The 18,956-nt window shown below is 35.4% G+C and overlaps 1 protein-coding gene across 5 annotated transcripts in view; it reads left to right on the top strand.

Moving 5' to 3' along the window:
• Positions 1 to 18,956, top strand: part of LOC120637181 (piezo-type mechanosensitive ion channel component) — a 68,808-nt gene continuing 49,852 nt past the window's right edge. For 3 of the 5 annotated variants that reach the window (XM_039908861.1, XM_039908863.1, XM_039908860.1), the window contains exons 1-7: positions 849 to 912; positions 16,422 to 16,517; positions 17,016 to 17,227; positions 17,309 to 17,435; positions 17,813 to 18,059; positions 18,357 to 18,522; positions 18,717 to 18,851. In XM_039908861.1, coding sequence (XP_039764795.1) covers positions 849 to 912; positions 16,422 to 16,517; positions 17,016 to 17,227; positions 17,309 to 17,435; positions 17,813 to 18,059; positions 18,357 to 18,522; positions 18,717 to 18,851 — 1,047 coding nt within the window. Of the gene's footprint in view, positions 163 to 845; positions 913 to 16,421; positions 16,518 to 17,015; positions 17,228 to 17,308; positions 17,436 to 17,812; positions 18,060 to 18,356; positions 18,523 to 18,716; positions 18,852 to 18,956 lie in introns of those variants that run through there. The other 2 variants (XM_039908859.1, XM_039908862.1) reach the window with 2 other exon arrangements.

Genomic DNA, 18,956 nt, shown 5'->3' with positions numbered 1-18,956 from the left:
TTGAGAATTGGTCGTGTTTTGGTTTAATGAATTTTCACAAAGTAAAAAATGTGCGAAAAGTGTGAAAGTTCGAATAATAATCATAAACTTTTAAATTCAGCCTTTGTCTTTAGTGCTTAAGTGCTAGTAAAGTGTGTTGTTGTATGATTAATTTTAAGTTTGGTACGTACAATTTTTATATTTTAAAATGCTCTTACTTTACCGAATTTCACGAATTTAAGCAAATAATAATGTTATGAGTATATACTAACAATGTATAGAAATCAGTTTTAAATTATGTACTTACCTTGATATGTTCTTGATAAAATTAAACTCATAAATCATTTTTTATTATTATCTAGTTATTTTACTAATCGCTACTATGAATACGAAAGCATTAAGTTTCTTGGTATTTTGTCCACTTCGAGCTTGAAAAGTTAAATAGAAGCTTTGATTATTTTTATACTTAAATAGTCAAAGAATAGAAATTCAGCTTAGTTCTTATGTAGGAATTTGCTCAGGTTTCTGTATCAAACAACATGAAATATCACACAAAGTCCTGTATTCTCTCATCTTTAAATTCCATTAGCAACCCACTATGGGTCTCCTTCCAGAATGAGAAGGGTTTAGGCCCTGGTCGACCATGCTATCGAAGTGTGGATTGGTGGAGTTCACACCTCACTTTTGTGAAAATTATAGAGAACTCTTGCCAGTTTCCAAGCAAGTGACATTTAAAATACCTTTGAATAGTTAATCGTGCAAGATTGGGTTCAAACTTGAAAGTAAAACCAGAGTCCTAACCACTATCATTGCTTCTTGTATAATATCAACACAAGAGAAGTTTAAAGAATTTTTTTTTTTTTCAGACAATGCATAAATACTTTATATCAGTATTGTTAGTTCGTTTGGTCCTGCCAGCATCGCTTCTCCTAAGTAAGTCTTATTTATATACACCTTATAGCAATCTAAAACTGTTAATAAAGACTTATGAATGACTTATGTGGTATCTTATGGCGTGGTTGTTTATATGTCAAAATAATCTTTTTTGTCAAATGTTAGAAGCCAATCTGCTGAAAAAGTAAAAGAAAATATGAGGCTACCTATATAGTGTACTTGATATTTATCTATGTTAACATTATAAAGATTTAGTTTGTTGTTTAACTTTACTTAGGAACTACCTCTAACCTACTAATGTGATTTAATTTTTCCTAGTTGTAACTCATTTACTTGCTAATTACATAAGGTAGGTATGCACAGACCATACTAAAAAAAAAAATCACCATTGGAACTATTAACGCAGTCTGATAATTTATTTTTGCATCACATAAAAGTTATTGATTTATTGAGGAAGATATACATTGGTATGAATTCCGTTGTACAGTAAAGTAAATTAGCAGGTCTAAAAATGGTTCCTTACTTTTACAAAATATTTTTAATAGGATTTTAAGACTTTTAATTTAGTTTTGTTTACAACAGAAATAACAAAATTATCATAACTTGATCCACCGGTGGGTATCAGAAAGGGACAGGAAGAGTGTTCAACTTATTTTCAAAAGATAATAATACTTATGTCAATTAAATCTCATACCAATGTTGAAATACATATTCAATGACGTCCTAGACATAACAACCAAGTAGAGATACTGGGTTTTATCAAACTTAACAGCAGTCAAACTTTAAATACTTAATTGTGTATTGTGTAATATTCCAAAATCATAAGGCGGAGTGTGTATGACGTAATTTGCAAAAACCGGACGGCGCGGCGCGGCCCGCAGATCATCGCTAGGAGTCATTGAAACAGCATTATTAACGGTTTTTTATCAGTGCGTACATAATAAACTTACGTCCAAAACTCTTAAATTTTCAGATAAGATATTCGTCAGTGAATTATTGTTTTACATTCTAATTAGTTACATTCCCTACTGGCTTCAATGCTAATGATCTACCCTCAATGCTATTTACCAAAGCAGGAGATGACGTACTTTATACCAGTATCAAAATCAAATTATCGGCGAACTTCGTACTGCCTATCAGTTAATGAATGTCGTTTTACCTTATTGCTGAACTTAATTTAGAATTTTTGCAACTAATATTTTGGGCTTTCCGGATCATTTCGAGATGTTACAGTCGGTTGTTCAGTAGTTTTGATACTGAATGTACGTTCGGCAATGTGAGTCGTACCGCATATTTCTAGCAATATGGCTTCCTAGGTTCTTCCAGAAGAAACAACTGCTACCGCAATGTCACATCTCGCACGAACAGTTGCTGTAATCAATGACTATGAAGAATGTCTTCCCAGTTCCACCGGTTGCATCCAGAATAAATAAGCCACCTTTCAAGCCATTGAACATTTGTTTTCATTTGTTCTCTATATTTTTAGTGACATTACGAATTTATATATATAATATTTAGATTCGTGATCTACTATTTTTTTCCGTAATTTTTTAATAGCGGTTCTGCTATTCTGATCTGAGACGAATCCAACAAATCAGTCATCCAAATCTGTCCAGTTGTTCTTGAGATAAAATATGTGATTTAGACGGAATTTTAAGCTGCTACCTGATGTGATGCGTTACGAAATTTGCGTGTACCTTAACAATTTAACATAAATCTCGTTTTTTACATAGCCCCGCTATTTGTTATTCGTATGATATATTTCATGGGCAGGTAGGTAAATAACGCTATAGGTCCAAGTTTCTAATGAGCACCTCAAGGATCTGGTATGACTATCCGGCTATCGTTTCTCCAAAGCCTCAGCACGGCTAGCGTGGGCAAGGAACAATTATATCCCCGGGGAAAGGATAAAAAATTATCTTCTCCAATATAAGAAATAATATCCAAATAATATATGTTTAATAATAAACGGGGTTAAACTTCTCCTATTCCATGTTCCCGTGTTTTAGCAGATGGACACGTTAATTATATCCCTTGTCAGGGGATATAATCGGAGGATATAATTTTTGTCTTCTGCCTGTGCTAAGTAGGTACTTTAAAATCATCTTCTAGGCGTGCACCAACTTACGAAGTCAGGCGGTATCTTGTAAATTTAAAAGAAATGTAGGTAATAACCTGCTGATGATTATTTAAAGTTGTATGTTTTAGCATCGCCACATACGAGGGAAAAAAATCTACTCATAAAACTTGTGTCAACAGTAATGAAATCGCAGCCACAAAAGCTTTGATACCGTTCTAACGTCGCATTGCGGGCAAGGAGTAATGTATCCTCTGGGCGCGCCTCGGTCTGGGTGCGTCCTCGTAGTCGCATTCTGCCCTAGGGTTGACAAGCTTGAATATTTTTCTGACAAATTCAATAGAAGGATGACTTTCCTATTAAAAAACCCTCGTCTGACTTATGCTCAAAAAAGTGCATACAAAGAAATAACCATGTCCTAAGTATTATTTCTTTCGTATTATACGAGTATCTTATTTGTTTCTTCCCAAAGCTGTATGTAAGACACATTTTCATCCGCCTAACGTGAAGGATACAGTACCGTCCTGTTCCTTTCTATCTTATTTTTTTCTGGAATGTAGCCTAGACAGTTTTGATAGATAAGATTTGGGATTAAAAAGTGAAACGACTAGATCAAGAATAAAAATATGACTATAAAAGTCATACTTTCAATCATTTATTTCATTTAGCATTCGCTCCAAAAACTCAGTAGGTAACATATCTATATAAATTCCCGCAGACCTTTATCATTTGGTGAAGTTAAAGGCCACCCACTAATCATCGCGATGGGGTGCCCTTTGATTTTTTTTAGAAAAGAAATTTGCATGCCTTCCGGAACACGCGACTAACTTGATTTATTGATGTTTCCAAATTCCATTAAAAAAGTAATAACTGGTCAAAATAAAAGCTGAACCGTTTGGCAAGACAGTACAGAACCAAAATTTAAGGCCGACAGGCTTCATCAGTATCCTTGATACGGTTGTTTTAAATAATATGTATATGCAATGCAAAAACACTAAAATCGTAAACCCTAGGTTGGGGAACTATTCTCATCTAGTTATGTGTATGGTTTATCGCGGGGCTAGATATCAGTCTGTGATCACACTGTGTTAAAACACACGTTCTATTTTAAAAATCTCATCTTAACAACACACGATTGTAAAGTTACCTATATCTAATGGTAGAATTTTTGTTTTAATGGAATTTTAAGATGAGATCGTTACAAAATACGTAACGATTTTTATACAAAGTAGAAGATTATGATGTTGTTGTTTATGTACTCTCTATTTGTTTCTAAACTTCTAACCTTTTATAAGCTCTAAAACATTCAACTTGCAAACATAACATCTAGCGCAGTTTATACTTTTCGCACGAGTTCCTCAACATTCCAGAATAAAGGGCAAATTGTCTATTCTATTCCCACATGGCTCATAAAATTAACAACACAGAAAATCCTTTTCATTTTTATGCCTATGTTATTTGCAGGTAGGTGATTTGTTAGGTCAGGCTGGCTTTTAGTAGGTACACTTATTTAATCTTGGCATTTCTAGTTTGATGTCCGTTTTAATAAATGGACCACGAAAATAATAACTTAAAAATAATTGCTTACCTCCAGGAATGAAGTCAAAAAGGCGAAATACAAAGACCCTTGGATACCGATTTTATCTCACCTACCTAATAAATAAATATACTACGACAGTACACACATCGCCATCTAGCCCCAAAGTAAGTGTAGCTTATGTTATGGGTACTAAGATAGCATGATATGAATATTTTTATGAATATAATAAACATAAATAGTTATAATATTCATATAAACATGCAGGCACTGAAAAACATTCATTTTCATCTTACAAACATTTTCCAGTTGTGAGAATCGAACCCACAGCCTTAAACACAGAAAGCAGGGTCGCTGCCCACTGCGCCAATCGGCTGTCTAATTATTTTAATGATCATATCTCTCCCTACTAATATAAGTAAAGGTGCGAAGTAAAACGAGTAATGGGTCACCAAAAGACTAAATTCTCAGATTTGGTACCAAAGCAAAGTTGTTTGCACAACAAATGGGCCACGCCTAGCCTGCTTGGTTTTACTGTTACTGCTATTAATTACATTTTCCGACGTTTCTAAATTTTGGGTTGGACTTCACATTGTTTTGGTAACTAGAGTAGTTACTAGACTAGGTTCGAAAGCTTATATCTAATGAAATCGTCACCGCATAGAAGAAATCGAGGCGATTATCCATCGGAATAAAGAAAAGCAATTAAAATTGTGGCCACATATAAATGACAATCAATCAACGTTGCGTTGTTGGTCATAGATTTGCGTAGAATGATTAATCTCGGTGTTAAATTTTAATAGATGTTAATAGGAGTCAAACCGGAATTCAATAATGCCACTAAAACAGTCCATTTGATATAGATACAGATTTATTTGACCTCTATTTATGCTATCCAGACAATTAGTCGAAACAATTCGTCTGGGTTATCATTATATTTTTTTGTTTAATATTTTAACATACCGCATTAGCTCATAACTGTGAAAACGTTTTATACTTAAAAAACCAAGCTGAACCTTTCAATATATGTGTGTATATGACCTTAACAACCCTATCTTGTATTCTATAATGTACGGACAGTAATTGTTTATTAATAAGTCTGAAATGAGGTGCTTTCCTATAAACGTTCTGGCCTTCACTTAGTGTTTTGTTCCATAAGTTTTTTTCTTAATTAACATACGTTGGCTTTTAAACTAATGAAATTGAGTCCGCATCACGCGAAGTTGATTCGCACTCATCGTGTTTTATATTTATTTCTGAGTATATAAAGCTAAGTGACGGTATTCGCGAACACACCCTGATGTAATCCAACATAATATGACACGCACGGTCACTATATTAATTATATGATGGCAGAATTTGCCTGCGATTTAAGTAGGATATTGCAACATACCTTCGTTCATGGTCCTATATCTTCCTTCATCAGAAATCTAAGAGAAACACGACTCGTGCTTTTGTTATATGATCATTATTAACTTTGTACGATTAGTATTGGTATAAACATTTGTAGAATAGAAGAAAAGCTTTCGTGTATTAAGAATAAATATAACGCAACGGGCATCGCTACAGGCGAAATCAACCTATGTCGCCCACTGTCAACACGAGGCGGCCTAAACACATCATTCACGACCCTGACGATCACATTACTACTGACAATGCGCCCTATTAGAACACACAATCAACCTCTAAAACGCATCTTCGCCGGCGAAGAAGCGTTGCAGAGGTTGATTGTTGAGGTCCCCGACTTCTAACATCATTCGGACGTGGGCTCGCACCACTTTCTCGGAAGCGTGCGGACTAATCACCGTCCGTAATCATTTCACTCCAATCGTCGCCTGAGCCGACGTTCGGCTTCACATGAGGCGCCCTCAGGCCGAAGATCCCTTCGCTTCGAGCCCTAGGGTTCAAACTCTTCCTGGCAGAGCCCCACTCCGAGGCCCGCAAACAAGCCCACGTTACGCTGTTAAAATCGTTAGGGTTAAAACCCCACAAAGTAAAAAAAGTCACACAAATTGGCTGTAGTTCATTCCATGATACGCCTTCATTTTATCCTACACTTAGGCTGAGGAAGTTCGAAGTTTAAATCAAATGAAACGATGGTGCCTAAACCTTGACATCCATCTTATGAAAGAACAACCGATTAAATGTTCACACGTGCTTATGAAGAGCTAAACAAAATAGTTAGTACCAGAGTGACTGTAGGATTTCCATTATCAAATGTTGAAAAACAGGACAAATGCCGAAAGACTCACAATTTTTAACTAGAAAAACCTGATGGTGGATAGCGCATATCCTCAAATAGTGAAAGCTTAAAAACTGTAAAGAACTTGGATCTTGGGATACCTTGAGGATATTTGAATGATTTCGATGTGTTCAGATAAAAGGAGCACTAAACACAAAACTGTAATAGAGCTAACCACAAAACGATAATCCTAGAATAGAAAATGCTAGGAAAAACTCTAAAGAACTTTGAACAACTTACTTTTTTGGCACCTCGAGGGTATTTTAGAGATTTGCATGTGTCCATGATAACAGGAACGCTTGGCAAACCCTTAGTTTCCAATCAACGTAGTGGAATACACGTAGTATGCAAAGTGATGGAAATAGCACTCGGCACAAGGTAGCCAGTCACTGGTCAGTATGGCGAGGCAGGCATAATATTCGGACGGCGAATAACGTTGCCTTATCAGATGTCTGATTCACAAGGTCACGTGTAGTTCAACTGGTTAACTGCCAGTGGCAACCTACATTACATTATTCATGACCTCATCATTCCGTAGAATCTGTCGGTTCTTGTTAACATAATTTTTTCTTGTAATTATCGACATTATGTATTGCCTAATAATGTTATATGTACAAGTTATGTATGATCAAAATATCTTCAGATGACAGATTTAATTCAGTAGAGCTAAGCATCGTTTTTCATTACTTAAATTCCTTTGAACGACGAAGCGTTGGTCAACTCCCAAGAAGGTGGACATACGACATCAAGCAAGTCGCTGGGGGCCACCGGAACTAGCTGCTTAAGACTGAGGTTTTTGGAACTCCCTGCAAAAGACCTATGGCCAGCAGTGGACGTCAATCGGTTGAAGATTTTCCTGCGAATTTCAAATTGCCATCTGAAGATTTTAGATCAGATAATTGATTTCGGGTGTTACAACCGAGATATGTCGGTTACTGGTTCTTTTCCCATCATTTCTGAAACTCTGACATGATCTCTAGATAAAGTATTTAATCGGCCGATAAATGACCCTGAGCTTTCTTATTGGCCTTAAAGTGACCGACCATATTTCGCTGCAATAATTCATTACTAGCAACACGCAGTATTCGATGCAGGGGCTATGTAAGAGAGGTTTTTGTTTTCCCATGTAACGAAAGAATTACTTGGGAAAGAAATCAGGAGATCTAGCATCTAGCACGGACCTTTGAAAGCGATAATGTGCTTCCCTATTGGTCAGTCAACCCTTGTGACTATTAATATAATTTACCTACCGTAAGCTTGATTTAAATTTGCTATAATAGCAATAATCACATCTATTACTTGTTTCATATTGATACAAGTTGGTATATAACCTTTTATAATGTTATATCAAGTTATCTTACTAAAACTTATTCACCGTGCATAGTTATTGCTTATTGTTAACGCCACACAATAAAAAAAAAACTTTGGCTGACTCCCACAATTATTAAGCTCGACATTCTTACTTTGATTTTAAAGGTAAATAGCATTGATGAGTCATGCGTTAAGAGCGTTTAAAATGTATAATGTAGGTAAAGTTATTTTGTGTCTGGGAGCTAGGCTATATCGAGGTATGACTAACAGAAGTTCAATCTCCCATGTATTGACGCGTCACTTCCAGAATCCATACCTACTAATATAATTAACGCGAAAGTGTGTCATGTTTGTTTATGTGTTTATCTGTTCCTTATATTGAGCTCAACCAATGCACTTATCTAAATGAAGTGTATCATAAAGTAGCATCCTGTCCATAGATGTAGGATAATTTTCATCACGGATATACACCTGTGAACCACATAGAATCTTATGCTATACATAATTAGTCTCAGATTATTAAACGATGTCTGGCATTGATTTAATAGGTATGTTAAGATCTCACTGATTGATGTCTGGAGTCTAGACTCCTTTAATGTTAAAAAGTTCATCATGTAGGCATATTCTAAACATCGCGTTTATATAGACTATGCGGTCTCCCTCGCTTTATTTTATGACTTTTTATTTTGTTAATAATAACATATTTTTAAAATTAAAACTAAAGTCAGTACATCTAGTTCTTGTTTTGATGTCTGGTTTGGATTTTTTTTTTAATCTTGATAGTAGTACAGTAAATTAAGCTTTCCGAGATATGAGTTTGTAATAACGTAAGTTTACTAACTCCGTGGTGCTATTTATAATTATTTCTCGCCAGAAATTTCCACTCCACATTTAGCCTGACCAGGAAGTTTTGATCCAAAGGTACCTACTAATACATGGTATAGCAAAATTTACTTTACCAATGAGATAACTATTATCATCAGTTACTGCTTATTGAATTACCTATGTGATGACACATGCCATTATGTTTTGTACCAACTAATGATAAACGTATGTGTCTCATCTCAATAATTTAACATTTAGGATCAGCTTGACGTTTGGCTTTACTCGATGTGAATGATTGTGTGTATAATAATTTATAATTTAAAGGATTATTTAAACAACAAATAAGCTTGTGTGTGGATTATTTTTCTTATATCTGAAATGTTCTTGCTTGGATCATAGACCACCTCTAAACCACCTTTTATATAACACAGGAGGACAACAGTGGGACGTATAAACTGTAATGATGGTGGCTGTTTGTATATTTTCAGCGTTACTATGAGTATATTCGTTATCTGTTAATATCCGGCTTGTTAGATAAAGGCGTGTCTGAAATCCCCAAAGTATATTTCAGAATTTGAATTTAAAAGTATTGGGTATAAATCAGTATGAGCATTAAGTAGTTGTAGGGTCGGCAGACTAAAGCGCAATATTAAGCAGACAAAAAGCCATGCTTTTAAGGTACCCACAACGAAAACATAATTTTTGAAATCGTTCAAATGTTTTTTGCATACTTAGTATTAATTCAAATTAATGCTTTTAGTATATTTAAATAAAAAAATACTTACCTCCTAGAGTTAAAATACGAAGTTTGCCTTTGTTTGCAAATATTTATCACTTAGTTTTACTATTTCGCCTCAATATGCGATTTCCAGCAATGATATAACCGGGCCATTGGCCCGTTTGCGACTTACCGCGTGGCGTCTCGATTGACACCGTTAACGTGTGGGTTTGGCAACATGTAAATAATAAAATTAGCCGTTTTACAACTAGTCGAAACTATGCCATTGAAATAACTCGCAATAAGGTTGAATAATGAAAATAAACCACAAGGAAACCAAGACTTTCTTATTAAACTCTAATGATCCCATGCTGGGTACATGTCTTCATCTTTATTAGTAGAGAGTGACTAAGAGTAACCACGCTGCTCCAATTGGTTAGCGAGATTTAAAAATTATTATCATATGACATTAATAATAACTGAGACTTATGGCAACGTGCTATTTGAGGGGTGGGGTCAGACAGCGCTTATTTACAAACATCGTGCTTGTGCTTACTATTATTGTATATTATAATTTGCCCAACCCGAGAACCGAATACAGGACCTCTTGATCCGAAGAGTTTTTTGGTTTGCATGTATTATATTTAAGTGCAAATATTTTGAAAACAAATACTTACCGTTTGTTCTAAAATTAGTGCCACTTGGTTGCCGCACTTCGATGCATTTAGATACGATATGAAATTATTACAGCTATCATTCAATTTTGGTTTTCTAAACCATCGTACAGGAGAATTTTTGTTAAAATATCAAACTGATTCTACTAACCTAGTTTATAGCTGTACATTACCGTGTCTTACCTATGCATGTCAGTCCTGGCCTCTCTCAATTAGGACATTGAAAAAAATAAGGACATGTCAAAGAGGTTTGGAGAGGAGTATAGTTGGGCTTAAACTAAGACCGCATTAGGTGCTCTGATATAAGGCGAGAGACCAAAGCAAGAGACGCCATAAAGCTAATTCTGCAACTTAAATGGAGACGGGCGGGTCACATTTAAAGATGTCAAGATAGTAGATGGACAACAATTGTTACCAACTGGCATCCCATGGATTGGAAGAGAAGACCCGGTAGGCCATTGAAAGATGGGAGGACGACATCGCGAAAGTTGCGGGTAAGACATGGAGTACTCTCGCGAGGGACAGGTGCAAATGGAAAAATATGGAGGAGGCTTTTACCGACGCTGGCGGTCCTTACATAAATGTTATGAATTAGATAGTATAAGAAAAATAAGGGCAATATATTACTTAGTTAAGAAAACATTATAAATAGAAAATAAGAAATTAGGGTTAAGAAACATTGTATTTAACTGAACTCTATTATATTTAGCGAGTAATTGTAAGGAATGTAAATAAAGCTTTATTATTATTAGTTAAAAAAACTTTTTCAAAAATATTCGTGACTTTATAATGAAGTAGTTACTCGTAGCTAAACAATAAATGTTTATAGTTACACATTCTAGTTCTGTTTGACCTATTTTCATTGGCATTCTTACACTGGTGATCTATGGTCATGCAAGATAAAGAACATACAAAGTTACGGTAATATTACGATTGATAAGAAATTATGATTAATAAGAAACAGTTTCTTAAACATTTCAATAATGCAAAGCAAAACGGCTGCAAAAGCTTTATACTAGCGTTTATACCATCTTCGCTCGGGTTCAATGTATGTTTGTTTGTAGGGAATTTGAATTAGTTTTTCCGTTTTTTAAATCTCTGATATCCCCTAAGATATTAGTTATAATAATATGCTGTAAAAGACTATTTTGATGATGATTGATGCGAAGTGCACAACATATCTAATGTATTTTATTGAATAATAAATAGTGTTTAAAATGTAACCCACATTTTTTTTTGTAAAATTTAAAAGATTAAAATTGTTACTTTACTTTTTTAGTATTTTTTTTAAGCTATACAATTCTGTAGTATATTGATTTTATCTATCTCGTAAGGTTTAGCCAGGGATTGCAATGTAGTTAAGCGCACAGGAAATAGGTTTGTTACGACATCACATTACAAATCTTTAAATTTCTTGGCTTTTCTCGTACATAAAAGCATGTGTACTTCATATAAAAAAATCACCTCTTGAATCACTCGATCTATTCCTCAAAACTGCATAAAAATCCGTTGCGTAGTTTAAAGGAACTAACCGGGAGCTATTTTATTTCATACTATCTAAAGATAAAGATATCTACGATTATAATAAAGAACGATTTTAATATAGAAAGAAGAGAGATTTTGTTAACACTAAATTAGGAAAAAAGCTATTTTTAATAGTTGTTTGTTTCCTTATGTAAGACTTCACCAGAAGCTTGGCATAGAACTATAGGTGCTGGGATAGGTGGACCGGAGATAAGTTCGCAGATCTCCGGTATGTGTGTGTGTAACTGTTATGTGCATTCAATTTCGGATAACGCGGACGTAAGAAATCAAACATTTCCATCACCAAAGATTAACGAGGTTATATTGTTTTTATAGTACTATCTATACTGATAAGAAAAGCTGAAGAGTTCGTTTATTTGGTTTTTTTAGTGCCCTAATTTCTTGAATTAGATGGAGTCGTACTAGAAATATTTCTAGCATTTGATAGCCTTTGATAGATTGGCTAAGAGAGTTATATAGGGAAACAAAGTTTCTATGAAAATTCGTATTTAGGTTGGCAATTGTTTCAGGATTCATAAAAATTCCATGCCCAGAAGAGTTAAATAGGGGATGGAATACACATATTTATATATTTAACATAAATATACTAATACTAACTACCTTTATGGTAGTCTTAAGTGTCTTCAAATACGAACGTTAATACTATACGAATCATTAGGTCCTCGGTTTGATTTCTGAGGAGTTTTATTGTAAGATATTTTACCTCCTTTTTACAAAGCACTGCCCACCTGGCTAGTTCATTATCCCTTACATTTGAATATAATTAAAATAGTCGTTAAATCCCGCATTAGATCGCGTTGTCACGAGTGGCGTGAGCTTTAAATCCCTCCTATATAATATACTCACCAATTTTATAACACTATTACAAAATTAACATAACCTGTTGTAGAGATACTTAAGCGGATGCATTTATTTAAATCTGTTTAATTGTCTCCTTCGTTATCGGCTAAAAAGGCGCTAACTTATAAAACATCATCTTATCGCCTTACGTAACATACAGTATTACGAGGTTATCTTTTTTATAACTTTATTAGCACTTTACAACAATATTGACATAACTTAGCTTTGCGACGATGATGAATCATTTTAAGGTTGAATGAGATTCCACAATGTTTGTGGCACGAACGAACATTACGTGTACAATAAATTCCGAAAAACGTAGTGTATAATATGTGAAATGAGGTCAGCTAAATTTGCCGGTTTTTCGATGATGGAAACGGCAATAAAAGCGACTGTTTGAGGGTTTGGGTAGCTTAAATTAGGGCGCCATACCTTACAATGCCACAACTAAATGTTACTGTGACATTTGCCGACCAACGTTATTATGTTAAGAGTAGTTATTACCAAATGTGGACTGAAATTTGATAAATTTACTTTTTCTTTTTAACTTAAAAGTGAAATGCTAAGAACATCATGTCATGAGTCAATGTTGTGGAAAAAGTCATTATAGTTAATTAATAATCAGGAAAACAAAAACTTATTTGAGAAAGATTAATATAAGTGCACTTTTCACTCCTTCGTTAGCTGGCACTATAGCCACATATAAAACGGGTAGTATGCAAAAGTATTGGAATTTAAAGTATTTTAAAAAGTATAATAATCAGAAAGATCATGTCATGACGGCCGATTGGCGCAGTGGGCAGCGACCCTGCTTTCTGAGCCAAGGCCGTGGGTTCGATTCCCACAACTGAACAAATGTTTGTGTGATGAACATGTTCTATATACAATAAGTATTTATGTATATTATTCATATTATAATTATTCATCAGTCATCTTAGTACCCATAACACAAGCTATGCTTACTTTGGGGCTAGATGGTGTGTGTATTGTCTTAGTATATTATATTAATTAAAATCAAATATGGGTCTAGCAAACATAATAGGTACCTAAATAAAGTATCTAAATGGTTACTTTAGCATTAGGTACTTGTATTTTTTTCTCGATAAACCTGCCAACAAATCTTTTACTATTTAGTTGTTATTTAGTACAGTATTTAGAAACTCCCTCGTTGGTTCGTAGTTAGCATGTTTAACTAGGGATCATGTGGTCCGGGGTTTTTACTCGTAAATCGGTCAGACCAAAACTGCTAGACACATAAACACAGCACAGGTATTGGATTTTTATGTTAAAATATTCTCAGTACCAGCCCAGGTGTCAACCTCCGTACGTCGGAGAGCACGTTGAGCCGTCGTTCTTGATAAGCGTGGTGGGTCTTTGCTCTAAAACCCCCTCTTCTATGAGAGCGGAGGCCTGTGGCTAGCAGCAGGGATATTTTTTCCACTTGTGCGCCAATGCTCTGAGAGTTGATAAAGCTGTGGGCACAGATTAATTTTTATCCTTTCCCCGGGGATACAATTGTCTCCTGCCCATGCTAGCCGTGCTGTGGAACGTTAATAGACTGAAGGTGTGTGTTTATATATCATACTCAAGATAGCCACTAGTCATGTAATTGATTCGATAACAATGTTATTTATCATGAACAGCAACAAAATACCACCGGTATACCCACAATTTTTTTAAAGAACATCTAATTTTTACCTTAACCCTTACTGGGTTGTATGATATCTTAATACATCATTTGTTGTTGGGTAGCTATCTAAAGACTAATATAGACCACCTTTATTTTATGGCATTACTCTTGTTTAACGTATTCGTATCACATGTGTTTCCTTCTAAACCTAACATCATCAAAACGGTGGACGTACCTACCGTACGATGGAGCTAAAATTGTACATTCACTTACCTACAAATTTAGCTCCGCCGTACCTACTTTATATCACGCTTAGTACATCATTTTTGACGATCTCCCTATGGCACGTCGTAGCGATGTTAATTCAAGTTCCCGGGCTCAAACCCTGGCAGGGGCAATTTGGTTAAATTAAAAATTTCTGATTTTTTCCTGATATTGTGGGAGGCTATGCCAGTGGTTGGTTATCGACAGAGACGTGTCTCTAAGCGATAAAGCGTTCCGGTACAATTTGGTTAAATTAAAAATTTCTGATTTTTTCCTGATATTGTGGGAGGCTATGCCAGTGGTTGGTTATCGACAGAGACGTGTCTCTAAGCGATTAAGCGTTCCGGTACAATTTGGTTAAATTAAAAATTTCTGATTTTTTCCTGATATTGTGGGAGGCTATGCCAGTGGTTGGTTATCGACAGAGACGTGTCTCTCTAAGCGATAAAGCGTTCCGGTACAATTTGGTTAAATTAAAAATTTCTGATTTTTTCCTGATATTGTGGGAGGCTATGCCAGTGGTTGGTTATCGACAGAGACGTGTCTCTAAGCGATTAAGCGTTCCGGTACAATTTGGTTAAATTAAAAATTTCTGATTTTTTCCTGATATTGTGGGAGGCTATGCCAGTGGTTGGTTATCGACAGAGACGTGTCTCTAAGCGATTAAGCGTTCCGGTACAATGTCATTTAGAAACTGATTAGGGGTATGTTGTGGTTTACCCCTTAACAGGTTAGCATGTTACCATCTTAGACTACATAATAACTTACCATCACGAGTTTGCCGTAAAAGGCTGGCTAACTTGTAGGTGGAAGAAAAAATTGCAAGCTCGCAATCGAGTCCTTTTTGAGTATGGAAACAACCTCAAAGCAAAATGGATCTAAAGTTTCGCATTTTAGAGTAAAAAAATATTTTTGTAGAAGTGTGGATAAATTTGAGCTTCAAAACAAGGTAAACACCCACAAGGTTTACTTTGACGTTACAGACTCGTTAGTCAAAACCGACTTTCGATTAGGAGCGTACAAGTCTTCCACTAAGGGTACCAATAGATAATAAGTTTATTTTTATTTATTAAATGTATCCTTATCTGTAACACTCAAATCTGTTACTCCCAGTGCATGACAAGCTTTAGATAAATACATGAAGGCTAACTGAGATGACAAAACATGTGATAACAAATGATTCATTGCACTGCAAGTGACTTATCGTCACTTATATAAACTTATTTCAGTAGGGTAGAGTTCCATAAACCTTTAAAAAAGTGCTAATCGTAAATACGAACCAAATTATGAAACATGTAATTATTACTAGCTGTTGCCCCGTGTGTTTACAAATATCGTGGGAATTGTTTGTTTTCCTGACATAAAAAGTACCCTATGTAATATGTTACTATCCGTCCTTTCAACTAACTTTATGACAAATATCAATATAATTGGTTGGTTAGTTAGTGCGTGAAGGAAGCACTCACAAACAAACTCACTTTCTCATTTATAATATTGGTAAGGCTAAGGATTCCATTTTATAATTTTCTAGTACAGGTCATACATAGCTTTTCATCTTAAAATATTTTACATTATGCAAAAATATTTAATGTTAAGGTGGCAGCTTAAATGGTTTACTCTGTATTCTGTAATACCTTGTTCGCCTACGGAACGCTAAATCAGAATACTTTTGAATTTTTTCTAAAGCCATCAAAATGACGCATACTCTTTTTTTTGATGCGATTATGGGTCACACAGCGCGTTTTTTTACAATATACGTGTATAAGTAATCCATACCATTATTAAAGCATGGTTCAACTGCAATTACACCGATTAGATAAGATAATAATTGCGCTAACACCATTTCACAGACACGAATGTAAATATTTTGATGTTTTTTTTTCAGGTATCGCACTTCGTCCATTTGGCCTTTCTCTAATATATTTGCTGCTGTACTTAATATCACCGTTTCCACAAGTACCAGACTCAAAAACTTTTCGAGGTAAATATATAACATCAGTAGTCAATAATAACAATTTTTTTGGTTAATATAATGTTACCATTCTATACAACTTGTAACCGAATTACGAAATACTGTTAAAGGGTGTATGAGTATATCTCGTAAGGAATCAACCTGTAAAAATATTAAATCATAAGAAGCATATATATTTTTTTGATACAACCGCGCCAGTCCGATACGTGCATAGTACCTACGCTACGCGACAGGTACCTAATAAAGTGACAGGAACTTGATTTTATTATGGCAATGGTTTACTCAAAAACTATTAGCATTTCGGTTTAACAGATAAGTCTCAGAGACAGTAAATAATGTCAGGTACATTATTTACTGTGCCTGTGAAGCATTATTTCGGTGTTCATTTACACGTTGTACATTTCACTTCAAACTGTTGCTCTTGTAATAAAATACTCGATACACCTATTCTTTTTGGTTTTGTAAGTATATTGGAATTGATCACTGGGCCCTTTATTTTGATTATAGGTTTTCGAGGAAAATACCTGCAGCTCAATCTCGTGGTATCATCATTACTCTTATTAGTTCACGCAACATGGCACAGTGTACTCGCAGGGTTCGCACCATATGGCCGGCTACTGGAAGAGTATCCACTTATTCAAAAGATTGGTTACAATTTGGGGCTCGTGTCATACAATGGGATAGATCCATTAATGGCTACCCACTATCTAGCACCTGAGGTAAGCCAATAATTTTGATTAAATTTAAATTATGGTGATGATGCAATTCAGATATTGTCTAAGTTTAATTTTTGTTTTCAGTTAGTCGTCTTCGGTTCATCATTAGTAGTATATTTAATTGTTCGCACACTTCTGATTGGATCACCGAACGATGAGGTTTTGAGGAAAGACTCCAAACATCAAAAGTTTCCACTTCTTACTAGTGCAGGTAAAAAATAAAGTTCTCTATAGTTGCAAATTGCAAGATTGCCAAAGCCCGTAATTTACACGGAGCCATTGATCACAAAGTAGTAGTTGAGCTTTTTGTGACAGAGCTCGTCAGGGGAAGAACTACCGCCATGCTTATTTCTGCCGCCAAGCAGCATTTCTGTGTTCTGGTCTGAAGGGTGTCGTGGCCGGAGTTATTACAGGCACATGATACTTAACACCAGCGCCTCCGTTTGTCAGCGGATAAGGTTCTTGCTAAAATTAAGTGGCAACAGTAATACATTTTTATTACTTGTACCTTTGTTCTTTTTTATTTATTTCTGTTTTGTTCTTGCGTGCAATAAAGTATTTTTGATTGTTTTTTTTTGTAATTTACAGGAAAGTACATCGCTTTGTTTCTGTTAATGTTCTCCGGTATAATGCGCCCGAGTGTTACATCGGGCATATATTTCCTGGTGTTCATGGGAGCAGCCACGGCATGGGCTGTCGGCAGACCTCTAGAGCGTGGTTTCGCTGTGGTCACTCGCTGCATAATGGCCATTATGGGGGTCCATATAGCCGTGCTTCTGGTATACCAATGCACTTGGGTGATAAATCTCTATCCACCTGACAAAGATTTTGCTCGGTACGTAACCGTTGTTTATTTATTCAAACAGTACCTGATCTAGCTATGTCGCCTACAGGCAGAAATAATATTCGGCACCCTCTTAGACTAACTAAAACTATAGAAGTTATGAGCTCGCTATTTCAAAGATGGGATTGTATATAAGACTTGTTCGAAAGGTTACACGATCAATAAAAAGTAAGACTTGAATCAATTTAGAGAAATGATTTTCAAATAACGGTACTAACCTTACATCCTGTATTAAAATATCTATAAATTTGAAATACCTATAAAGTAAAAATATTATTTTGCTCACAGATACTTTGGTCTAACAAAATTGGTGATACTGAATGAGACTGATTCCTCGAGCTTTGCGTACGAGGTGACAGATAATCATATGTGGGCTACACTGGCTAGTCCGCTAGTTATTCTCTTTTCTTACTTTTTCCTCGCTATTGAAACACGAGAGCTATTCAAACCAAAGGTGTGTATTTCATTCATTTATTATTTAAGAATGTAACTTTTCTAAATAACCTACTAATTACAACATGCTTGAAATTACATCGTCGGATATGGCTGTCTTTATTGAACTAACGCTGTAGACTTGCCGGACCGATGCTGTCAGTAGTTCGCAGTAGAATGTTTATTGCAATTTTTACATTTTGCTGGGGTGGTTAGGCGAAGAAAAAAGGTGTTTTAACTGGTCTCGAAGCGGGCAAGGTGAACGGTTCATTAGTACGAGGGGTATCCTTTCATCGCAGCAGCCGACATGCTCCCCGGGAAAGCTGGAAAAACGCCACCAAGAAAGTTCGCGTAAGCGTGCCCCAACGAGTTTCCGTTACGCACTGTTTGTAACATTTAGCAATTTTATTTTCCTTTCAGTTGGATTCGTGTAAATATAGTTCTTATATAAATAGT

The sequence above is a fragment of the Pararge aegeria genome, chromosome 3, assembly GCF_905163445.1.
Source record: "Pararge aegeria chromosome 3, ilParAegt1.1, whole genome shotgun sequence".
NCBI classification, from domain to species: domain Eukaryota; kingdom Metazoa; phylum Arthropoda; class Insecta; order Lepidoptera; family Nymphalidae; genus Pararge; species Pararge aegeria.
Note: the sequence above shows the minus strand (reverse complement) of the source record. Positions and strands in the feature narration are given on the sequence as shown.